Source organism: Puntigrus tetrazona, unplaced genomic scaffold (assembly GCF_018831695.1).
Source record: "Puntigrus tetrazona isolate hp1 unplaced genomic scaffold, ASM1883169v1 S000001170, whole genome shotgun sequence".
NCBI lineage: Eukaryota > Metazoa > Chordata > Actinopteri > Cypriniformes > Cyprinidae > Puntigrus > Puntigrus tetrazona.
This window is the reverse complement of record NW_025048756.1, coordinates 829,587-856,316: the sequence shown is the minus strand read 5'-3', so window position 1 is coordinate 856,316 and position 26,730 is coordinate 829,587. Positions and strand designations below refer to the sequence as shown.

The window sequence follows — 26,730 nt, the reverse complement described above, 5'->3', positions numbered from 1 at the left end:
CTAGATGGGAGGCCTCTAGGGTCTGGGCAGGTGAGTCTGCGCACTATTCCCTTATATCTCCGGTTTGGGGGTCACCTAGAAACTATACAGTTTTATGTAATCAAGTCACCAGAATTCCCTTTAATCCTGGGTTTCCTTGGTTAGTCCATCATAATCCCCAGATAGACTGGTCCTCTAGTAACATTCTCAGATGGGGCCTGACTGTAATAAGGGTCACTGTGCTTTATCACTTGAACCTTCTGTTTCTCCTAAGTTACTTCAGGCCACCCCAGGGCTATTAATGACTGCTCTACAGTTACCCAGGACTTCTTCAGAGCTATCACATGTTCCTCTAGACTATGCAGACCTGTTAGAGGTGTTCAGTAAGAAGAAGGCCTTATCTTTACCACCACACAGACCTTATGATTGTGCCATTGACTTGCTGCCTGGAATGTGCCCTCCAAGAGGGAGGTTGTTCTCTCTTTCAGCACCAGAGAGGAGGGCCATGGAGGATTATATACAGGAGTCCCTGGCATCTGGCTTTATACGCCCCTCAACGTCACCAGCGGGAGCTGGCTTCTTCTTTGTCGCTAAGAAAGATGGTGGGCTCCGACCTTGTATAGATTACAGGGGACTCAATAAGATCACTATTAAGAATCGTTATCCTCTTCCACTAATGTCTGCTGCTTTTGAGTTGCTTCCAGGGGCCACTATTTTTACTAAATTGGACCTTCGCAATGCATATCATCTGGTCCGCATTCGTGCTGGTGATGAATGGAAGACTGCTTTTAATACACCCACTGGCCATTATGAGTATCAAGTCATGCCTTTTGGTTTGGTAAATGCCCCTGCAGTATTTCAGGCTTTGATTAATGACGTGTTAAGAGACATGCTGAACAGATTTGTGTTTGTATACTTGGATGATATTCTTATTTTTTTCCAAAGACCTGAAGGAACACGTGCAGCATGTTCGCCTAGTCCTCCAGCAGCTTCTAAAGAACCATCTATTCGTCAAGTTGGAGAAGAGTGAATTTCATGTGGAGGAGGTTTCCTTTTTGGCTTTCATTGTTTCTAAAGGTCAGATCCAGATGGATCCTGCAAAGACTCGAGCAGTTAGAGATTGGCCTCGGCCAACTTCTGAAGCAGGTACAACGTTTTTCTTGGTTTTTCAATTTCTATCGGCGATTCATTCGAAATTTCAGTGCAATTGCTGCTCCACTAACTGCTCTCACTAGGAAGAATGTTAAGGGTTTCCGTGGACAGAGGAGGCTGAAGAGGCTTTCGGGAGACTGAAATATCTGTTTACCTCAGCACCCATTCTAACTATTCCAGATCCTGAGCTGCCCTTCATAGTGGAGGTGGATGCTTCTGAGGTAGGCGTGGGAGCTGTTCTCTCCCAGCGTACCATAAGAGATAACAAATTGCATCCATGTGCTTTTTTTTTTCACACAAGCTCTCGCCTGCGGAAAGGAACTATGATATTGGGAACAGGGAGCTATTAGCGGTCAAACTAGCATTGGAGGAATGGAGGCACTGGTTGGAGGAGCCAAACACTCTTTTATTGTATGGACTGATCACAAGAATTTAGCCTATATCCAGGAGGCTAAGAGGCTAAACTTCTCGCCAGGCCCGTGGGCTTTATTCTTTAATCGCTTTGATTTTGTTCTCTCTTACCGACCAGGGTCAAAGAATCAGAAGCCTGATGCGCTCTCAGGCAGTTTGATCTAACTAATAAGGTTTCAACTCCGGTGAGGATCATTCACCCCTCCAGGATTGTGGCACAGTCAGATGGGGTGTAGAGACTACGGTTAGAAAGGCACAGGAGCAGGAGGCTGACCCAGGTAATGGGCCCCAGGCCGTCTCTTTGTACCTAAAGCTGTGCGCTCTGACGTTTTGCAGTGGGGACATTCCTCATCATTTGCATGCCACCCTGGAGCTAGTAGGACCCTAGAGTTCATTGGCAGACGTTTCTGGTGGCCAAAGATGGCGGAAGACATCAGAGCCTATATTGCTGCCTGCTCCATTTGTGCTCAGAATAAGGATTCCAGATCCCGCCCTCAAGGTCTCCTGCTACCCTCCCTGTTCCTGCTATGGTCACATATTTCTATGGACTTTGTAACTGGCCTACCACCTTCCCAAGGTAACACGGTCATTTTTGTAGTGGTTGACAGATTTTCAAAGGCTTGCCATCTTATACCACTGCCAAAACTCCCTTCAGCTCCACAGACTGCTGAGATTGTTTTGCAGCATGTCTTTAGGTTGCATGGCTTTCCCCGAGATGTTGTGTCAGATCGTGGTCCTCAGTTTGCATCCAGGTTCTGGAGGTCATTCTGCCAGCTGATTGGAGCTACAGCCAGTCTATCGTCGGGTTTCATCCCCAGTCTAATGGACAGACAGAACGTACCAACCAAGAGATTGAAACAACCTTGAGGTGTCTGGTGTCATCCAATCCTACGTCCTGGAGTAAACATCTGATTTGGGCAGAATTTGCACACAATACTCTTCGCCATTCCTCAACAGGTATGTCACCTTTCGAGTGCCAATATGGTTTTCAACCTCCTATGTTTTCTGAGCAGGAGTTCGAAGTGGGGTTCCGCTGCTCAGCAACTGGTTCAACGGTGTCGCAGGATATGGAGAAAGGCCCGGCTGCTCTTCTTAAGTCTTCACAGCTACAACATATAATTCTACGCCCAGGGCAGAAAGTCTGGCTTTCAAGCAGGGACATTCCTCTCAAGGTTGAGTCACGCAAATTAGCTCCCAGGTTCATAGGACCATTCAAAGTTTTAAGGAGAGTAAATCCGGTTTCCTACCGTCTCTTGCTACCCAAGTCTTTGCGCATTCACCCCACCTTTCATATCTCACGCTTAAAGCCTGTCAAATACAGCCCTCTGTCTCCTGTCACCAGGCCACCCCCAGCACCACGAATAATTGGGGTCAGCCAGTATACACAGTTCGGCGGCTACTGGACACTCGACTGGTTCGGGAAGACGACAGTTTCTTGTGGACTGGGAGGATTTGGCCCGGAGGAGCGCGAACCTGGGTCCCTGCTCGCCACATCCTGGACAAGGCTCTTATTAGGGACTTTTACCGTCTTCATGGGAACAAGGCCATTGGGAACGTCAGGAGCCGTTCCTAAAGGAGGGGGTCCTGTAATGATCTGCCTGAGATTCCCTGGGTTCACCACTGGATGGCGCACTTTCTGCTCCAGATCACCACCCTGTTAGAGACTTGTAGCACACCTGTTTTTGATCACTCCTAATGACCAGTCTTATTTAAATGTCTCCCTGCCTATTGTTCTTGTTCAGTCCTCATGTCTTTCTCAGAGTCATGCTGCCGAGTTTTTTATGCTGTAAGAGACTTTCTTGTTTTCTGTGTTCTCTGTGATTTTTCTCCTGCCTGAGGTCTAAGGACAGCTTTCTGTTTGGATTACCTTTTTTTTGTATTTTGTACCAAGGAGTGTTTTGAGTTCCTCAGTAGCTATTTTTGTTGTAAGTCTCGAAGACTTTTTCTTGGTTCTTGGGATTCATTCTTCTTTATATTTTTGCTTGAGTAAAGAACCTCAGAAGTCTCTCTAAGCCTTCTCATTATTTCCTCTGCAACTGGGTTTCACCTGCTCCAGTGGAGTAGGAGTAAGTGCCACATTAATACATCCCGGAGACCTGAGTTCGATCCCCATCTGGATCGTAACAAAAACCAGCAATTAAGTTTATTCTTACTGTTCCCTTTCTCATATTTCTCGCTTTTCTCATTTACATATTTAAATATGCAATTTTGATTTCTTAAGTGAGAAAATACTAATTGTTTTTCCATCATAAAATCTAAAATTATAAAATAGAATATAGAAAATAAATATATATATATATATATATATGTATATGTATATATATGTATATGTATATATATATATTATATTATTATATTATATATATATTACACATTTGTTTCTTCACAATTTTTTGCATTATTACTGGGAATCTAACATGAGAGCCATACTCTGCAGCAGTGGTTTTCAAACCTGTCCTAGAGGCACCCCTGCCCTGCACATTTTGTATGTCTTCCTTACCAGATACGTCCAATACAGATCTCGCTGTTGATTTGAATCAGGTGTGTTTAATAAGGAAGACATATAAACTGTGCAGAGCAGGGGTGCTTCCAGGACAGCTTTGAAAATCGCTGCTCTACTCGAAACAGTTTTAAGTCCCATGGCCTCTTTAGTACTGACTGAAACAACTTAAATCTGTATAAATCTCCTCAAAGTGCCTCTTCCTTCTGGTAGAGAACCTCTTGAAATTGGCTCAGTTATACTTGCACTGCAAGCAATGCATGTGCCAGGTAGAACCAGGAAGCAGACATACTAGAGATCTTCGCCTTAGAAGACAGCTTTCATTTCATTTCATTCAACTTTTAAAATTTCAAAATTTTGAAGGACAAGAATGTTAGCCCAACCTCCTCCTCTAAATGTTTCCACTAAACTCATGTATTACAATATAACGGGGTCATATTCAGAAATATACTGAATCAAAATCACATTGAAACAGAAGGGGAATTAAACAGAAGAGAATCACAAAATAACAGTCTGCATAACACAACATAAAACGGAAAAAAGATTATTAGTGTATATGTAACAAGATAAATGTTATATAAATATAAACATTAGTTCAACATTAATTTAAAATGTCTCATATGATCAGAAAGCACAGTTTAAAAACAAAATAAAAAATATATAGAAAAATCTGTCTGTCTTGTCGTGGAGAAAGTGACATATTTCAGATTACTGTTTTATTTTTGTCTATTTTGTTTATAAACACCATACTGTTTGCTGTTATATTAAATGCAGCAAAGCTATGGAGAACTGCTGTGGGTGGAACTATAATATCACTCAACTTGCTGTTATATATATTTCTGATCATCCAATCGGACTCAGCTTTTTCTGTTGATATTTCACGTGCGGGCGGGCCGTGAATGAGATTTTAAACCATTCATTCAACTACAAAAACACAGATTCATTCTAAGAGAGATGCAATGTAACATGCTGTTGAAATCATTTTTAAGTTTGAGCGGCTCAGCTGTAACAGTATTGCATTGAAACTAAGATTTTGCTTTTCTTAAACATGACTTTCTCATATATACCCCTGATATCGCACATACATCTCAGAGACATCCAATGACATCTGTATTTTCATGTTTGCTCATCTGCAATACGTCTATAGGACATCTCCTTTTAGATGTCAAATAGATGTCTAGCAGATGTCTTGATTGTTATGATTTAGAATGTATGTAAAACTGTAAAACTCAGATGTTTGTAGACAGCAGATACTTTCCAGATCAAGAGATCTTGCAGACATAGGTGTGCTATTTGGGACATGAATGGGCCTGAAGGACAGACATAGGTAATTGCAAGCAATCAATCGATCACTCATTCACTGTCAGTTTAGGCTTTTGAAATGCAAATCTAATGAGCCTCTGTACAAATCAACATGGTATACATACACAAAATGTAAAATGAGAAGGAGGTGTGACATTACAAAAAAAAGCAACGCAAATATTGCAGTTGCTGCGTTTGTTGCATTCCTCTGCAGTTATGTTCAACAATTATGCCAAAATTAGGTTATTGCAAAATATATATCGCGAGAGACCTAGTTTTATGATAAAATCTCTGATTAAAGCTCTGCATATGGATCTGTACATCTCTGAATCACAGAGCTCAAACTTGTAGCCCTCAAACATGAGATCAGCATGCTCTTTCCCCGAACATTTCAAACAATACTCATACAAATCCTCCTCACAGGCTATAAACAAGAAGACATGAATCACTTTGCAGATTCAGTTAACATGTCTAATAAGTACTTTAAATCTTTCACTTTCACTCAAACATATTTTCTTTCTTTAAAATGATACCGCTTTCAGCAGTGCAACACACACACAGTCTCTAAAGACAAAGAGACCTAAAAGTGTGTCTGTTTTGCATCTAATTATAACCTCTCAGGTGCGCACATACCAATGATGTCACAACCAAGGTTATTTAAGCCAATTCTTGGTGTGCTTAAGACACATGCTTCAAAACCGGCTGAACATGTTACTGAAAAACAGCATCAAGAGAACTTTTGGTAGGGAACATTTTGAACCCAACAAATCAGTGCAAAATAACAGAAAAGTGCTACTCCTCTTCCATTTTGCTTTTACATACCTAATGATAAAACTACTTCATAATTAAAGAAACTGGACAATTCATTTCTAATTAAATAAAGAGAACCATGCAAAATGTGGGCATTCTGGCTGGTGAATGTAACAATGCATAATGAAATATGTTGATAATGATTTTTAATACACTCTTAAAGTATATAAAAATAAGTGGTTAGTAAATAATATTGTACAGTGGTGCAGTCTTGTATCTGATAGTGTAATCAAATTAGCCATGCTCTTGCATAAAACATTACAACATGCAGAGGTGAATAATGAATTCTGTGTGTATTTCACAGATTTTATAACCATAGCCAATATGAGTGTGCAGTTGTTTTGAAGTGTGCTGAATCATATATACTTACAAACATGACTCTCTTCGGGATGTGGTCTGACTCCACCAGAGGGTTCTTGTAGAGCCATAGTTCCTCAGGTTGAATAACTCTTTCAAAAGGCTCCAGGAACTCTGTGAACCTAAATAAAAGGCAGAGATAATAAGTCTGTATATTAGGATTCCTTAAATGCAACATTGAGCAAGCTAAACAAGGTCTTCAGTTACTAGAAAATTACAGGCAGGTTAGTTTGATTTAAATTTGCAGGACAGTGGCCCTAACTGAGGAACCCTGTAATACACATTTTAACTAATGTAATCCACATAAACTTCCAGGAGTGGTTTTGTATGGATGAGTGGGTATCAGCGATCCTCACAAAGGACCAACAGTGAAAAAGAAATTAAGCATTATCCACTTTATTGTTAACATAAGAGTTGGCAAAGATTTAAATTGAATTTACAATGCTTTCTGCGTCAGTAGCTTCCAGTTATATTAGCTGTACAAAATGCACAATGTAAAATATGCAGACCATTATCCATAAATTAGCATACAAGTTTTAAAACTAGAATAGCTGCAAATTATAACAAGAAACATAAGCACAGCACTTTTTTTTTTTTACAAGAAATTGGTTATGTGGTTATGAAGTTAAAATTATTTTCAAATTAAATAAAAAAAAATGACAATCAAGAAAATGTTTATAGCAATAGCTTTTGTTTTTTGTTTTTTGGTTTTGTCTTTAATGCTTTTTTATGTTTCTGAAAAACAACAATGTTATTCATTCAGCATTAGAACAGAATCGTTTGTTACAAGAGATTTATTTAAATGTATTTATCAAATCAGTTTATCTGTTTATTTAACCTGCCATGCAGTGTGCTACGATGAACCTTGGGATGAGATTTTGAAATTAATACTTCCAAAATGCAATGTTTATCAGTTATCCTGGCAAACTGTTTTGGAGTAGGCTGTTTTGCAGCCTGCGTCTTTCAAAGGAGATGTCTATTTTGGAGGAGCAGTCATTGGCAATGCTTTCTTCAACTGTCAGTAAGTAAAGTGTGAAGTCAACAGATACACAGTAAAACAAAGAAAAAACATGTCTAATTCATAAAAGCTAATTACATACAGTGTTACCAATTAGGCTATTTTGTAGCTATAGATTAGAGACTTTCTCACCTCTTTTAGGGACAAATATAGCAACATTGTTTGACCACTGCTCTATATTCATCTTTATATAAGTGAATTTGCCATTATGATGTCATCTAGTGACATTTAGCTACTAGTTGTAACCACCTCTAATTTAAAGTAGTTGGCCACACTGAATAGAGAATTCAACTGTTGCACAAGGAATCTGGCTGTTGTCAGACTTCTTGTGCAAACAAAAAATCTCAAAGGATTATTAGTTTGTCTGACCCAAGTACTGTTTGTTTGTGTTTTCTTCCCATAGGTGCTCTGTGACCTAATTTCTGTATCTCGTCTGATTGTCATTTTGTTCAGGTGTGTGTCATTAATTACCTCAATTTTCCTCAGTATTTATAGTAGCCTTGTCTTCCTACGTGTGATCCTTAGATATAATTAGTTACCTTATCTTGTTATAAATACTAGTTTTTATTAACATACACTAATTTTAAGCAAATAAAAAAAAAAACTTACTGCTATGAGCAACTCCAACTACCAAAATATTTAGGTAGCTACAACAAAACTAATTACAGAAATTCACCAGTGGGAGGCAGCAGTGCGCTAATGTATTAATAATGTGCAAAAAAAACAAAACAACAGAAGCAGAAATAATGAAGATTAGTGCATGCATGTGCAAGAAACTCCAGCACTGAATCTTCCAGTGAACTGGGTCTGCATGATTTGTCATGCACCAATCTTAGAAAAGACAGCATCTGAGGGCATAAGACCTTCTGATGGAGGCACCCCTAGCGCTTAGAATAGTATAAATTGGCTGGAAGGCCAACATCTCTCAGTTGGTCCCCCTCAGGGGCCATACGTAAAGGCCAGAGCTTGGGAGGGTGAAATACTGTCTCCTGTGCCTGAGACAGAAGATCCCACCTGACTGGAACCGCGCAAGCCCTGTTGGCGAACCTTTGCCAGGACTCCCGGGAGCAGAGCTGCCGGAGGAAATACATAAAAGACGCTGTCTGGGCCACTCATGGGCCATTGCGTCCAGGCCCAGGGGAGCTGGATGACTCGGCGAGTAGTAAAGGGGACATTGTGCTGTCTGCTATGAGGCAAAGGGATCCACCTCTGCTACATAAAATCTCTCCAGGTTGGAGTTCCCATTCTCCATGTTTTGCAGCTTGTCTGCTCCCACTGTCATATGCCTGGGAATGTAAAGTGACAGGAACTTGTCCAGTGCCCAAAGCAGAACCTGCTGTGCTAGTTTGTTCAAGTGGCGCAAATGCAGCTCGCCCTGGTGATTTATGTAAGATACTTCTGAAGTGTTGTCCACAGTCAATAGAACAAATGGTAGCCTCTCAACTGCTGTGAGAAGATGACCTCTCCAGATGCCTTGGGCTTGACAGTCATCAAAGACTAGAGTGGAACCCAAAGTCAGTACCTGAGGTCTGAACCACATAGAAAGGGTTTGGAGCCCCTGGCACGTAACCCTTATTTGCCTTTAGGATTAGCCCTTGGATGAAATCCCCTGGCTCTGAGCCACAAATGAAAAGCCTATTGTCTAACATGACATGACTATTGTCTAACTTTGAGTGGTCTCTTGCTCCTGCGGCCAGTCTAGATGTAAGCATTCGACTGCCCGAGTAACTACCACGAGAAGTTCTTCATATGCCCTCTCATCATGAGAGGTGTTCTCTGAGGTGACACATCTTGGCAGAAGAGAAGAAGATTCCTTCGCCTGTTCACAAGTGAGCACTACCACCACCTTGTGAGAGTGGGAAAACCAGAAATTATGTTGCAATAAGTTTGGCTGATTGCAGCATCAAATAGATTATGTTGTGAGAGCCAGGCTGAGAGCATGTGAAACAGAGTTGCTGGAGCCATGGGTTTTGCTTTTAACACTGTTGTTTTGCATTATTCGAACTGTGTGCATCTTGGAGAGTTTTCTCCGTTCCCAAGTCTATAATTTCTTCCTGTAGGTCATTCAAGTGCACTTATTAACCTGCGAGAATGTGAACGTGAACTGGAAGTGAATGTTACACCGAGTGTTTGTTTTTTCCCTCCACTCTCGAGTACTTTTGCATTTTTGCCAAGACTGTCCATCGTTTTTTTTGAGAAACACTTTTCTTCTTAGACTGATTCAGTACGTGCAGTGGCTGAGTCATTTTGTTTCAGAAAGGGTCAGTGTTTTTTTTCAAAGCTACGCTGAGTTTTTGTTGTTTTGTTGTTGCCCTGCCATCCTCACAACATCTCTTCACTGTCCTGACACAGCTGTGAAAGTCATCGCAAGTCATCTAAAGTCATTGCATGTCATCTATAGTCATCGCGTTCAAATTCTTCATTACTATGGACTGGAAAAATGTTCTGTGCACACACACACACAAACTGTGCACTGATACAGATTGAACTGAACTGTGATCTTGAGTTCAGTAATCAAATTGGGTTGATGTGAGAACCGAATCATTGGTTGATTCACAAGAGTTGTTTAAACTGTTGGATTGAGTCAAGAGTTATAACATTTCATTTGAACTGAGATAAGATTTATCCCTTGGAAATCACTTGAAATTCAACTTAAAGAGTCATATATAAGATTCAAGTTTCATTTTAGACATTCACTGCTGTTTGAAAAATTTACTTGGGTCTTACTGGTCTTGGATCTCAGAAAACATAGTGGACCAACACCAGCAGACAATAATAATGATAATGATGTGGCCATTACAACAGCATCCCTGTGAAAATAGTGAGAATCTGTGAGAATCTAACAGAATGCATAGTCGATATAAAAAGCTGGATGATGAGTAACTTCTTAATGCTAAATTCTGAAAAACCCCACATATAATAATCTAGAACACTGTCTAACACTTGATGGCTGCTCTTTTAATTCTTCATCATCAGTTAGGAACCTAGGTGTGCTGTTTGACAGCAATCTTTCCTTCGAAAATCATGTTTCTAGCATCTGTAAAACTGCGTTTTTCCATCTTAAAAATATATCTAAATTACAACCTATGCTTTCAACCTCTAATGCAGAAATATTAATTCATGCGTTTATGACCTCGAGGTTAGATTATTGTAATGCTTTATTGGGTGGTTGTTCTGCACGCTTAATAAACAAACTTCAGCTAGTCCAAAACGCAGCAGCTAGAGTCCTTACTAGAACTAGGAAGTATGATCATATTAGCCCCGTTCTGTCGACACTGCACTGGCTCCCTATCAAACATCGGATAGATTTTAAAATCTTATTAATTACCTATAAAGCCCTGAATGGTTTAGCTCCTCAATACTTGAGCGAGCTCTTATCACATTATAGTCCTGCACGTCCGCTGCGTTCTCAAAACTCTGGCCATTTGATAATACCTAGAATATCAAAATCAACTGTGGGCGGCAGATCATTTTCCTATTTAGCACATAAACTCTGGAACAATCTCCCTAACTCTGTTCGTGAAGCAGACACACTCTGCCAGTTTAAATCTAGATTAAAGACACATCTTTTTAACTTAGCCTACACATAACACACCAACACACTTTTATTATTCAAATCCGTTAATGGATTTTTAGGCTGCATTACTTAGATTTGCTGGAACCGGGAACACTACTCCTACAATACGATGTACTTGTGACATCGTAAAAAGAATGGCATCTACTCTAATATTAGTCCTGTCTCTTTCTTAATCTGTTTCACAGTTTGTACCCAGACTAGATGGTGGATCAGCACCCAGAGATTATGTTCATCAGAGACCAGAAGACCTAGATGCGTCCCGTGGACCAATCACCAGATCCTGATGCACACACACACACACACACACACACACACACACACACACACACACTAAGTCATTTACACTACCTGACACAGTTGCGTTTAAAATTGAACTGGAAGTTAAGTGCTGGGCGTCTGGTCAGAGGAGAACTGACCCCAACTGAGTCTGGTTTCTCCCAAGGTTTTTTTTCTCCATTCTGTATGCATGGGGTTTTGTTTCCTTGCCGCTGTCGCCTCTGGCTTGCTTGGTTGGGGACACTTAACTTCTAGTGATTATCGTTAAATTGACTACAGAGACCGTCTCTGCTTTTAATAAGAAATTGGTCACTCTCGTCATTATACATCCCTGTCATTATACTGTACAGTGCTTTGATGCAACCTGTGTTGTTAAAAGCGCTATATAAATAAATAAAAATGATTGAAATGATTGAAAATAGAGCAGCCTCCCGACCTTTAAATGGATTGATTACTGGGTGGACCTACCTGCCAGGCCGATAAAACAAGCCAAAATTCACCACTCCCAAGCATATTCCTCTTTGCCAGGTCCATCAAACCAAAAATTGAAAAGGTCTTTACATGACTGGTCTGTTATTATAATAACAGCACCCAGGGATACCTGAAACTGCTGTAGTTACCAGTAAGAGCAGAGGTTGAGGACTTTGCATGTCTGTACACAGCAATTGGTTTTCGCAAAGATCATAGAGAGTCAGAAATCACCTGATAGAAACTCTGACAGCCACATAAAAGATTTTTTTTACCCAAAGCAGTAGTTGTTATTATGGTGTTAACATTCTGATGCTAACATCAGCAGAGCTGCCTACACAACATTATTAGAAACCATCATCAGGCCTATCCTGATCTAAAACAGCTGGTGACTAAAAAGATAGGGGGACCACTTCACTGGCAAACATATAAGGCAACTGTGGCAACATAAAAAAATTCAAGGGCAGCACCACTAGGTCAAGAGCTCACTCAAGGGCTGTAACAGCAGTGCATCACTGGCAGCTTAAATGTTTCTTTGCATATTTTGAAGCAAAATCTCCACTCTAACACATTTTACTTATACAGGCTACAAGATACTCTACAAGAACATGACGTGAGACAGATGTTCAGTGAATTCAGCAAATTCAGGGTGGGTTACTGTGAGTTACTGTACCCCTCTTTCCCTCCTTGATGGACATTTTTAAAAAGCAAAAGTGAAAAAAACATAGAAACTGAAACAGAAGGCATAAGAAAGCAATTGAACATGTTTGACAATGCAATCACAGATGGCTTGCTTCCCACCATAAAGTTCTCAAATAGATATATCAAGGGTGAATGCATAAATTAACAACTAAAGTCAAGAATATTGGTGTAATATTGGAAAGACCTTAGTTTCAGTAGTTATGTCAAAGTAGTAACTAAATCAGCATACTACCATCTTAAAAACATTGCAATAAAATACATAGTTTTGTTTTCAGTCAAGACTTGAAGAAACATGTTTATGCCTATATAAGCAAGGTGGCCTATTGTAACAGTCTCCTCACCAGCTCACCCAGAACATTTCATGCCAGGATTGTGACTAGAAGTTAGAAGTAAGAACTAGAAGTAAGAACTAGTTACTTGTTTATAGTTCACTAAATGGAATAGGGCCTACAAATATGTAAAAAGAACATAAGAAGAAAATTTACTCAAGTGAAAGTAAAGATACTCAGTAAAAATTGTACTCAATTAAAAGTACAAATATCTTGCCAAAAACATACTTGAGTAAAAGCAAAAAAGTACAACTTTAAATTTGTACTCAAGTATTAAAGTAGAAGTACTTTTTCTGACAGACATGAAGGTTGGTTAAAGGGAGAAAACAAAACAATATACAATGGCACAGGTCAAACACGCATATCTAGTGAAACAATAAAAATTAAATGACTTTCATTTGAACACAAACTAAGATCTAAATCATCTCAAATGGGACATCCCAAAATTGCACTTAAAAAAAACATGTGATGGTAAATCACTTTAATGAATCAGTGTATTCTTAAGTAAAACAATAGGCATATGTAAGAAGACTACAAAAATTAACTTTGTGTAGTTTCAGTAGTGGTCCTGTACCCTTGCGTTATACAGACTAAAAATCGTTGCTTGTGTTTATCTGAAGAAAGAAAGTCTGGGACTAAATAAGTGAACTATCACTTTTAATAACAATGTGATGCAGAGGTTAGAAACATATTCCAAACAGGAATTGGTTGAATTAAGACACAAATTTGTTGAATTAATGAGGAGACTCACAGAATTAAAATATTTTGAAAGGCCACTTATTTGTGCTGTATACCTCCTCTAAAAAATTATATTTAATTAATACTACGTATCCACTACCTGGTAAGAACATCACTAAACATGAAATACAGTTAAGCATACATGAAGTTCATTTAAACACTTTTTGGAGATGTACTAACATTTAATTAAAAATATAACAATTAATATAATAATATTAATATAATAAACAAAAAAATTACATTTAAATATTATATTTAAAACACTGATTTTTCTTGCAGTCTTGTGCAGTCAATATATTACACAGTATATTACAAAGAAAAATGAATAATCTTTTTGGGAACAATGTCTCAGTTACATATGTAACCCTTGTTAGGGAACAGAGACCCTCTTAAGGTGGTAGAAGGTGTGCCAGGGAAACACAAGGCTCTGAGGCTATACTGTGGAAATACACACAAGGATTCATTGAGTGAGGCCCTGGTGACAGATGCTCCACCATATCTGATTGCCGAGGGGATGGAAGAGCTTGCCAGGGTCTACTGTATGAACACTCTGGAGCGGTTAACAAGCCGACCCAAAACTGGGCCTCTCAGTGTCTTGTTGAGTGGGCCTGTACCAAGCCTGTCCTTGGTAGGCCAGGGTGATGGTGTCCACTATCCAGTGGGCCATCTTCTGCTTGGAGATGGCATTCCCCTTCTGCCAGACTCCGTAACAAAGAACTGGTCTGAGGTCCTGAAGCTTTATCTCCGATCAACATAGCATCTTAGTGCTCATACAGGACAGAGCAAAGCTAGGGCTGGATCTGCCTCCTCCTTTGCACTAACGCATAAAAACGTGTTTTCTGTTGTGCGCGGTGACAGGCCTGGTGTTGTGGATGCGTCTTTGAATACTGTACCGGCCAAGATCAAAGCGGAACTGTTTAGAGAAAAACGTGAGTGTTTTTATTGCCATAAACTAGGTCATGTTACTGCTGACTGTATGGTATTAAAGAGAAAATCAAATCCGGTTAAAACACAGCCAGTGGGTCTTATCAAAACTGCTTTAGTACAGGCTGATTCAGGGTATGAACCATTTTTGTTAGATGGTTTTGTGTCTTTCGATGGTCAACTTGAGGACGGATTTGCAGTGCGAGTATTGAGGGACACTGGTGCTGCTCGCTCGTTGATACGGGGTGATGTATTGCCTTTCTCCAAGGAGTCTGGTTTGGATTCCAGCATCTTAGTGCAAGGTATTAGTATGGAAGTGATAAAAGTCCCATTACATCGTGAATATTTGCAATCTGAGCTTGTAACTGGCTTTGTTGCTGTGGGGGTATGACCTACCTTACCAGTTCCTGGTATTGAGTTCATTCTGGGTAATGATTTAGCAGGGGGTTGTGTGTTGCCAGTTTTAGAGGTTTTGGATAAACCTGTGATTACTCCTATTTCAGCAGAATTGACTCAGAGATTTCCAGAAGTTTTCCCAGCGTGTGTCCTGACTCTGTCTCAGACGAAGAGTTTACACTAGTTTACACTAGATGACACTTTCATGTGTGCTGATCATCCGGTTCGAGTTCATGTTGAGTCTGTCAGTGTCAAAGAGCATCCATGCCAGGAGTCAGAATCAGAACAGGTTAGTAATTGTAGCTCTCTGACATCACCCCATATTTTTACTCTGAAACATTTAGTTAATGCTAAGAGGAATGATGTGACTTTAGCAAAGAGTTATGATGCAGTGTCTACTAAGAAAGGGGACGCAGTTTATTTTATTGAAGGTGACTTGTTAATCCGAAAATGGAAACCCAGAGTAGCTGATGAGGAATGTTTCACTGTCTGTCAGATAGTGCTGCCTGTAGAATATCGCTCACATGCTCACTAGCAATAGCCCATTTAGGTGTGGCTAAAACTTATAATCGTGTATCGCAACATTTCTTTTGGCCTAGATTAAAAACTGATGTGGTGGAATGCTGCCGCTCGTGTCCTGCTTGCCAGGTCATGGGTAAACCAAACCAGGTGATTCCACCTGCACCATTAATTCCGATTCCGGTGCTCGGTGAGCCTTTTGAACATGTTGTAGTGGATTGCGTTGGACCACTACCCAAGACAAAAGCTGGGAATCGGTTCCTGTTAACGGTGATGTGCATGGCAACCTGATATCCAGAAGCCATTCCTTTGAGAAAAATTACCTCAAAGGCAGTAATAAGAGCCTTGGTTAATTTTTTCTCTACTTTCGGATTGCCTAAATTGGTACAGTCAGATCAGGGAATTAACTTTGTGTCTAAGTTATTTAAGCAGACATTAGAGACATTAGGAATTAATCACCGTACGTCTAGTCCCTATCACCCAGAAAGTCAAAGTGTGCTAGAACGTTTTCCACCAGACACTGAAATCAATGCTAAAAAAGTATTGCTCGAAGTCCGGTAATGACTGGGATGAAGGTGTCCCATTTGTTCTTTTTGCAGTACGCGAGCCTGTTCAAGAGTCCTTAGGATTTAGTCCAGCTGAACTTGTGTTCAGACATTCAGTTCGAGGACCGCTGAAGGTTTTTAAAGAACAACTTCTTGATTGTGGTAAAGAATTGAGTCCTACTCAGAATGTTCTTGATTATGTCACTCGTTTTCGTGACCGTGTGCAGAAAGCTTGCGTTCAGGCTAAAAAGGAGCTTGCTAGGACTCAGGGTTGCATGAAAGAGCGTTATGATAAAACAACTGTCACACGCTCTTTTTCTGTTGGTGATCAGGTACTCGTGTTATTACAAATTCCAGGTTCTGCTCTGTCGGCACGTTTTGTTGGTCCATACAAAGTGCTGCGGAGAAGGAGTGAGACGGACTACATAATCGGAACACCTGATCGTAGAAGAAAAAAACGTATCTGTCATGTCAATATGCTTAAAGCATATCATGCTAGGAAGGAGTCCCCTTTGTGTCATCCAGAGAAGTGCTCTGTGCCTGTGCTTTCTTCTGCTGCCGTGAGTAGTGTGGTTTTTCCAGCTAAAACTGTTGATGATATGGATGAGGATAAGCTGCAAGTTGGTCCGATTTCTTTTGCACTTAACTTGGCGAAATGCGAGTTCGTTAAGGCTACGGTCACTTATTTATGGAAGCAGGTTGGAGGTGGTCAGATCCGTCCTGTGGATGCAAAAGTGTCTGCTATCAAAGAATTTCCAGCACCTACTACTAAGCGTGAGCTCTGCAGATTCTTAGGGATGGTTGGCTACTATCGTAGTTTCTGTAAGAATTTCTCTTCTGTTGCTAAATCTGTAACTGATTTGCTTAGTCCCACAAAAGAGTTTATTTGGTCTGATGAAAACCAACATGCATTCGAAACCATTAAAAACCTATTGTGTAGCTCACCTGTTTTATCTGCACCTGATTTTTTAGTCCCTTTCAAATTGGAGGTGGATGCTAGCGCTGTTGGAGCTGGTGATTACAGGAAGATAAAGAAGGTATTGACCATCCTATTTGTTTCTTCTCCAAGAAATTCAATAAGCATCAACTAAATTATTCTACAATTGAGAAAGAGGCTCTAGCATTGTTGATGTCCTTATAGCATTTTGAAGTTTATGTGGGATTTACCCCATATCAAGTGATAGTGTATACTGATCACAATCCCCTTACCTTCTTGTGTCGAATGTACGACCACAATCAGCGGCTTATGCGTTGGGCTTTAATTTTCCAAGATTACAACCTGGAAATTCGGCACAAGAGAGGCACAGATAACGTGGTAGCTGATGCTCTTTCTAGAGTTTAACAAGTGGGGTACAAATTTTGCCTTTTTTTTTTTTTTCTCAGTAAACAAACACTTTAATGTTTGTTTTTAAGGGGGATGGTGTTACGTGACCGCATTTGTTTCTGTTTCTCTCCTCCTCTTTTCTGTGATTTGGTAATTTTGGTGATGTCTTTTCTGTTATTATTTGCTGCTGTGTTTTCATTAGGTTTCTTTATTGGTTGGCCTGACCGTTTGTCAAGGTCTGGATGTCCAATCAGAAGCAGCGGTGCAGCATTTAAACGGATCGGTGTTCATGCTTCGGGAGGGCGGTGGAGTTGTTGCTAGCTTCACCGTACCTCAATTGTGTTGTGGTCCCTCTGTCTGTGTACTAGCCGAGTGGTTTCATTTTGCGTACTATTGTCGAACATCAAGATATGATCTAATTTTCCTGAGAGAAGAGAGAGGAAAGGATGTCACGTGACATACATATTCCAACACGTAGGTGTATCCATGTTAAACACACTAGTTTAGGAGCGGGTGCTGCTTTGTGTATTTATGTTTCAGTTAGAATAGTTTAGTTACGGCCGAAGATTTGTTTTCTTTCTTCCTTTTTTTAGTTAGGTTTGAGGAAAAGGGGGGTTTCAATTAGTATTGTATGTTTTGTTAATTTCTTTTATTTAGCCCCGCTCGTTTTTTTTCTTCTCTCTGTTTATTGTTTCCCTTTTTTTTTCAATGGTTATCTTTTTGTACAACCTGTAAATATATTTATGCACTCACGATCATATATTTGGCAATAGCCAGATATCATTTAATAAAACGAACCACTGGTTTGTATTGAAATCTCTGTTTTGTTTCTCTCTTCTCCCCGTTCTCATGTTATTTAAGAGGGTTATTTCTCCTGGTTATGTGCGTCCTTATTTACCCCAGACCGTCACCACTAGGGGACGTAAAACATTCTCTATTATAGGAGAGGAAGAATTGTACAAACTTGTTAAATCATCTAAGACCAGAGACCTGCCCCCACCTCGGCTACTCAGACCACATCTCTTTTATGTTGATTCCAGCATACAGACCACTCATCAGATGCTCTAAACCGGTTCTGAAATAGATTAAAACCTGGCCAGCAGGATCCATCTCTGCTCTTCAGGACTGTTTTGAATGTACTGACTGGGAAATATTTAGGGAGGCTGCAACCAACGGCGATTCCATTGACTTGGAGGAGTACACATCATCAGTGACTGGCTACATCGAGTAGTGCATTGATGATGTGACCGTCTCCAAGACCATCACCACACATTCTAACCAGAAGCCATGGATGAACGCTAACGTGCATGCTCTCCTGAAGGTGCGAGACTTCGCCTTCAGAGCAAAGAACCGGGCGGCCCTGCAAACAGCGAGGGCCAAACTGTCCCGATCTATCAGAGAAGCAAAGCGCGCTTATGCTAAAAGAATTCACAGCCACTTCCAAAACAGCAGTGACTCATGGCGCATATGGCAAAGCATTCAAGCGGTCACCAACTACAAGACAACTTCACCTGTCTGTGATAGTGACTCCTCCCTACCAGATGCGCTGAATGACTACGCACAGAATAAAACAACGGTGAGGAAGTCCACCCCTCATACCAATGACCCAGTACTCTGCTTCACCACAGCTGACGTGAGGAAAACACTTTATAGAGTTAACCCACGGAAGGTCTGCTGAACCGGACAACATTCGAGGCAGAGTACTAAAGGAGTGTGCAGAGCAGCTGGCTGAAGTCTTCACTGATATCTTCACTGATATCAACATCTCTCTGAGCAGCTCTGTCATTCCAATATGCCTCAAAACAACAATTGTCCCATCACAGTCACACCAATTGTGATGAAATGCTCCGAGAGGCTTGTCATGAGGCACATCAAGTCACAGCTACCACCTTCACTTGACCCATTACAGTTTGCATATCGTCCAAACCGCTCTACGGACGATCTTATCACCACAATCCTCCATCTCGCCCTCTCACATCTGGACTCAAAGGGAAACTACGTCCGAATGCTGTTCATTGACTTCAGCTCAGCATTCAACACCATCATCCCTCAGCAACTTATAGAGAAGCTAAGCCTGCTGGGCCTGAACACCTCTCTCTGTAACTGGACCCTGGACTTTCTGACAGACAGACCTCAGTCAGTCTGGATCGGGAACAGCATCTCCAGTACCACCACACTGAACACTGGAGCTCCTCAGGGCTGTGTGCTCAGTCCACTGCTGTTCACTTTGCTGCCTCACGACTGTGCAGCGAGCAAAGAGTGACCATTCTCCACTGTCCACCTTGGGTCCAAGGTGGAGACCATCAAGAGCACCAAATTGCTTGTTCATCTGGCGGATAACTTCACCTGGTCACTCAACACCAGCTCTATCACCAAGAAAGCCCAGCAGCGCCTCTACTTTTTGAGGAGGCTGAGGAGAGCTCATCTCCCTCCGCCCATCCTGACTATGTTTTATAGAGGGACCATTGAGAGTGTCATGTGCAGCTGCATCACTGCCTGGTTTGGGAATTGCACCGTATCAGATCGCAAGACACTCCAGAAGATAGTTAGGACAGCTGAAAGGTCATTGGCGTCTCTCTGCCCTCTATTACGGACATTTACACCACATGCTGCATCCGCAAAACCCACAATATAGCACAGGACCACACACATCCCTCACACACATTATTCATCCTCCTGCCATCTGGAAAGAGGTACCACAGCATTCGGGCCCTCACAACCAGATTGCTGAACAGTTTCTTCCCACAAGCCATCAGACTCCTCAAAAACCACACCTGAATGGACTTCCTGTTCCACAAGCATTCTTGCACGTCATATTTATTGTTGTGCACTTCATATTTATTGTTGTTTGTACTTTGTGTTCTTGCACTGATTATGTCTTTGCCTTGCACAGATTTTGTCTTTGCACTAGTTTGAACTCTACTCCCCTGCTGTTTGCAGTAGTCTGCACACGTTGCAATTTATGTGGCTAAGACACTGTCTTAGCTCAGTATGCAAGTTCTTTTGTATTGTGTATTTTGTTGTAAGTGTGACTTCATGTGGCACCAGGTCCTGGAGAAACGTTGTCTCATTTCACTATGTACTGCACAGCTATATGTAGATGAAATGACAATAAAAAGCCACTTGACTTGACTTGGTATTTATAAACAATAACAAACTCACTTTTTGTTGTGTTTGTTTTAATACAATAACTGAATTTAATTCAATAGTTTAATGAATACAAATTCAGGTTTCCGTATCCACCGTCAGATGTCACCTCCGTCAGATGAACATGTAAGGAGCTGAATCAAAAACCTGTAAATGCAATAAATGCTAATCTGAGAAGGGATATTCAAAGGAACAAAAGAACTTCAAAAAGAGGGTAAACAACGCCATTGCTTTTATGACACCCTCTTCACCCCTGCTTCCCCTCCTTCTGCCCAAAAGACTTGTCTTAAAGTTCATTAGGAATAAGACATTATATGTCATGTGTCTTATGAACCTATTGTTTCATGTTTGGTTTGAAAGGTCTCAGTGCGATTGGTAAATTGGTCTCAATTTCACGGTAATCACTTATTATGGAAAAGATTAAAAACTTGGTAGAACTGTGTTCTGTTGAGAAGGGGGTGTGTCCTCCTTTTGGGTCTCTGAAAGTGTTTCAGCCAGGTGTGACCCTGGAGCACGGGAACCTAAACACCAAAAGGGTTTTACAACTAAATTTGGGATCTCTTTATTTGGTCTGAGTATGTAAGGAAAGTGACAAAACACAACAAGGCGCGATTCTGTAGCCAGATCAGCCCGTAGTGTGGTGTGTGTCCCCATACACCATACTATGTACTTTTCTAAAGACCAGGTATAATGACCTTTTAAGTTTGTTTTATTTTGTTTTGTGTTATTTTTGTACTGCCGATCATGAATTATACCTATTTGGAAACTATTCTTGCCTGGCAAAATAATTATAAATTTTTTTAATAATTAATCTTGGTTAACTTATAATATTGTCTGACATAACTTTTCTAGTAGGTTAGTGACTTCTGAGGTTTTCCGCATTGTTGGCATGCTAGGGTGAGTCAGATCAATGATCAATGGATGGAGCCGGGGGCACGTTTTTGAGATCTTAACTTCTGGCCACCAAACTGGCTTAGCATGCTATTACTTAGGGAACGCATAAAAAAATACTCTTTTTGAGTCTATTGAGGAAATGGCTGCATTAAGGTAAGCAATCTACAGGGTAGCCTCTGACTAAGACCTGGACTAGCCCAGATGTGTCGTGAGTCTCTTCTGGCCAAACAAGGTCTCTAAGCGACCCAGACTCCTAATGAACAATAAGTCAAAACTAGGAAGTATTATATTTAATGATCCAAATTTAATCACAACTAGAGGGATCAGCAGTTACATTTAAATAAATATAACTAAAATCACGAAAGATTGGAGTCAGATAAAATGTGTAAGGTTAGTACTACAATTGGAAACACAAAAGATTAATAAATATCAGTGATTTTTAAAGAGACGCAAGGAAAAGACCGAACGCGCATTAAAACTTCGGACCAGGGCCTCTGGAATCCGTTCTTCAGGAAAAGGGGGACCCTTACAAACATTTTCATAATTTCATTGTGATTTTATATTTGTTGTGGGATTGTTCATCACATGTGAACATGTAATCTGTCTGCTAACATAACAATGTCTTAAATGCTGTTAAAGATAAATTTGAAGTTGTATTACTTGTACAATACGTATTTAAGGTAAAAAGCACATTAAAAAAAAGTTTGGAGGTTTAATACAAGGTTTTTATTTATTCATTTCAATTTGGCACCCTGTTTTGTCCCACTTCTCAAAAATGACTAAAATATTACATCAGGATTGTATGTTAACTTTGTACTGGTGCTATACAGACATTGAATGTTTGTATATTCATATTCTGTACAGGGCACACTGGTGCTACAGAGACTACATGTTTTACATTAGTGCTTTTTACAGGGCACACAAAATCCAAACCTTATGACTTTCAGACAAACATTTTCTTTATTTAGAAAAAAAAAGGTTTGCTGTACGTGTAAGGCTGCACACAATTTGGCCTAACATTTTTGTTTTTATATACCAATATAACTAATAATGATTATGGTTGTAATTTATAAATAAAAATTTTAAACAAAATAAGGATAATATTACTTTTAAATATTACTTTTGAAATAGCCAGTTACTCTTTTACTATATGTAAAGTAAATTTCTATTCATTCATTCTCAACCCCGGAGGGTGCCCTGGTGCAGAAACTCCACAAGAAAGACGCACTGATGATGTTACAGGAAATCTCATAGCTTTAGCTCTATATGGACTGTACCCTCATAGCTGAATACAGTGCAGACAGATCTTTTACTGAATAAAAACTAACAATGATTGCGACAATGTATGGGTTTATCTGTGCTCTTCAAGCCACCTCTGGTATTTTTGTTAGAGTAAATTATATTTAAAATGCAATGAATTCTGGCATGAATTCTGCCTTTAATAAAACCATATCCCTTCTGAAAAAAAACAGCTAAAACAAAGTCTTAACTGGTCTCCCAGCCTGGCTAGGCTCGTCAGACTGGTTTTAGATGGAAGTTCCAGCTGGTCTGAGTTTTCATTGTAAAAAATTTGCATGCTAACATAAGGCTAAAATAAAAAGCCATTAAGCCCTGTTTAATCAAATGAACTCAGCATATTAATGTATTGTATTCCCATATCAACTCTGATTGGATAGTTGGGAGGTACTTATGTTAATGCAATGATTTGTTTGAATGAATTATTACTACCAGTGACAATTCTTGTCTTACTAGTCAACTCTGCTTTTACACTTGTCTTATACTATAAGTAGTCGAAATGGCTACAGTAGAGTTCAATAAAAATCGTACTAGTTAAATAAAAGATCTTATTAGTAACATTTCAATTAAGTACTAGTATCTAATGTGTACTAGCATCTATTGAATAAGTGCTTGTATCTAATGAATGAGTACTAGTTTCTAATAAATAAGCACTAGTACCTAATGAATAACTACTAGTATCAAATAAATAAATACTATTAAATACTAATCAAAAATAAGTACTAGTATATAATGGATAAATACAAGTATCTAATACAATACAAGGTACTAGTATTTGATCAATAGGTACTAGTACCTAATAAATAAGCACTAGAATCTAATGGAAAAGGACTAGTAACTTTACAAAAGACACTAGCACTATAAGAATAAGCACTATTACATAAAGAATAAGGACTAGTAGTTAATATACTTAGTAGCTCTACATATTTTGCATGTCTCCCTAATTTATACACCTGATTTTGATCATCAACTCATTAGGAAAGAGCTCCATGAAGAGTGACATGCGAAATGTGCAGAGCTGTGGGTCCTGAGGAACAGGATTGAAAACTACTGTTTTACAGAATGCTGTTTATTGCATATTTATTATTTATTTTGTATCTAACCAGAGATTTTTCTGTAATAATTGCCAATATACAGCATTGTGATACAATGAGCAGTGAGACAGACAGATGGATGTGTAGGAGGGTGGGAACACCACTTACTTTCTCTCACTGTCTTGCTCCATCTCTTATCTTGGTTTCCTCACATACTGCCATTGCCAAAGATGCTAACACACTGCCAAGACCCTCAACAGAGCACATAAAACATGTATTTGAATACACACAAACAAACACAATGAAGAAGCAAACATACTTTAAACAGATGAAACAGCTTGAACCCTCCACCTGGCAAAAAACATCATGTGAGCCTGATACATGAACGCGTAGTGGTTATCATGAGTTTAAACAGTGTTATGGGAGGTGTTTACTGCATTCCACACTGTCTTAAAGAAGCCATCTACAGCTCAGGAATGAGGGACGTTCTGTAATGGTGTCTCTGTGGTGGAGCCTCAAGCTGAACGCAGAGACTAGGGGTTCTCATGCCCACTCCCTACCTCAGAGCGGGCGAGCTCAAATCATTCTAACACCTCACTAATTTACACAATACAAGCAGACTTGTGTCTGAAAGTAATTGTCTACCATTTGCAGAGGACACTGTTCTCTAGTTCACACAATATAAACAGCTCCTCAGAACGACAGTCTGTAATGTATAAAGCACAGAAAGCTCTAGCTCCATTTTAATAACAAGAAAAGGATAGGAAAGAGCAGGAGAAGAAGAAGAAAGTGCTATCGATGTTGGGTCAAGTGTAGACGAAATAGACGAGTTTTGAGTTTGTTTTTGAAGATTGCTAGTGACTCTGCTGCCCTAGTGGCAACGGGCAGATCGTTCCACCAGCGAGAAACAGACCAGGTGAAGGTGCGCAAGAGTGATTTTGCACCTTTTTGTGATGGCACTGCAAGACGCCTTTCGTTTGCAGAGCGTAGGCACCTGGAGGGAACATATGATTCAATTAGTGAGTGTAAGTATGAGGGAGCGGAGTCTGTGATTGTCCTGTAGGCCAGCATCAGGGATTTGAATTTGATGCGGGCATCTATAGGAAGCCAGTGTAAACTAATGAAGAGGGGCGTGACGTGGGCCCTCCTTGGTTCGTTGAAGACCACCCTTGCCGCTGCATTCTGGACCATCTGAAGAGGTCTGGTTGTAGAGGCTGGGAGGCCAGCAAGGAGGGCGTTGCAGTAATCAAGCCTACTCAGGACTAGTGCCTGGACGAGGATCTGTGTAGCGTGTTCTGATAAGTACGGTCTGATTTTCCTGATGTTGTACAGGACAAACCTACAAGATCGAGCAGTTTTTGAAATGTGCTCAGTGAAAGTTAGCTGGTCGTCAATGATCACTCCAAGGTTCCTAGCTGACCTAGACGAGGATACAGTAGCCGAGCCTAGCTGAATTGATAGGTTATGCTGTATGGTGGGATCGGCCAAATGGTCCTTCATCCAGACTAAGATGTCGTTTAGGCACGCAGAAATTTGTGCAGAAACAGTGGGATCGTCTGGTTGAAAGGAGAGATGGAGTTGAGTGTCGTCAGCATAGCAGTGATATGAGAAGCCATGTTTCAGAATGACAGAACCCAGTGATGTCATGTAGATGGAAAAAAGCAGTGGCCTAAGTACTGAGCCCTGTGGCACTCCAGTAGTGAGGTGATGAGACTCTGAGACATCGCCCCTCCATGATACCCTGAAAGACCTACCAGAGAGATAGGACTCAAACCACCGAAGGGCTGTTCCAGAGACACATGGAACATGTTATGGTTTACCGTGTCAAAAGCGGCAGACAGGTCCAACAGGATAAGCACTGAAGATTTTGATTGTGCTCTTGACCGTCTCAGTGCCTCAATGACCGTTAGAAGTGCAGTTTCTGTAGAGTGGCCGCTTTTGAAACCTGATTGGTTGCTGTCCAGGAGATCGTTTTGTGGGAGATGGGAGGAGAGTTGGTTAAAAACAACACGCTCTAGTGTCTTAGCCATGAATGGGAGGAGAGACACAGGTCTGTAATTTTCAATAAGCGCAGGGTCAAGTGTGGGTCTTTTAAGGAGAGGGGCAACACGAGCCTCCTTAAAAGCTGAGGGAAATGTACCAGTGTGAATAGAGTTGTTGATAATGTGGGTGAGTGCAGGGAGGACGGAGGGAGCCATCCAATACAGACTCAGACCTACAGCCAAAACATCACCATCTGGCAGACAGCTTTTGTAGTCTACAGTAGTGATAGTGGGCTCACCATCTGGCAGACTCCGGTACAAATCTGCAAAGACTTTTGACATAATAAATAACTAAATATCAAACGCTAATTTCTAATAAATCAAGTTTATAGCAAGCACATCAAGTTCAGCTCTAGAGCCATTTGGATGTGGTGATAAGAATAGAGAGCAGCGCTGCATAGGTGCAGACAAGATGAAACTTTCAGAGATACCTCAATCCATTTACTGGAATCAGTAGATTTTTGTGTAATAGGCAGTAAATGGGGGGCAGATTTTGGTAGAGAAATGTCCACATACACTGTTTACAACAGTTTAATTGCAACATACTTAAATTATTTAAGATTTAGTTCATTAATATAAAAAATTATATTACAATTCTACTACGTTTGTAGACATAGTGAAATGTATTAAGTTTAATTGATTACATTTAAAAAGTTTTTGATTGACCACACCCCCTCTACCCCCCAGTGATTGATTCAGCTGTTGCAATGCAAAGTTTAGAAGATGCCATTTTTTTGTGTGGTTGCATCTGCATGTGATTTCATAGAGTTGTTGGTCAGCAGTTAGAACGTAAACGTTTTATCTCGTTTGTGTTTCTTTCTTTTTTTTCCATCGAGAGGTTGTTTGTGAGTGCTGGATAAGTCTTAAATAAGTTTTCGTTTTTTTTCTTCTACGCGGGTCTGGCTTGAACACTGTTGGATTAACTATTTTCTGGAAGGAGAATTCGGCGGGGATAGTCGTGACATCGGCTGTTATTTTTTTTTCTTCTCA

The 26,730-nt window shown here is 40.3% G+C and overlaps 1 protein-coding gene across 3 annotated transcripts in view; it reads right to left on the bottom strand.

Annotated features, from left to right (window-relative positions):
• Positions 1–26,730, bottom strand: part of plpp4 (phospholipid phosphatase 4) — a 148,955-nt gene that overhangs the window by 50,417 nt on the left and 71,808 nt on the right. For 2 of the 3 annotated variants that reach the window (XM_043234590.1, XM_043234591.1), the window contains exon 2: positions 6,525–6,633. In XM_043234590.1, coding sequence (XP_043090525.1) covers positions 6,525–6,633 — 109 coding nt within the window. Of the gene's footprint in view, positions 1–6,524; positions 6,634–23,866; positions 23,929–26,730 lie in introns of those variants that run through there. The other variant, XM_043234592.1, reaches the window with a different exon arrangement.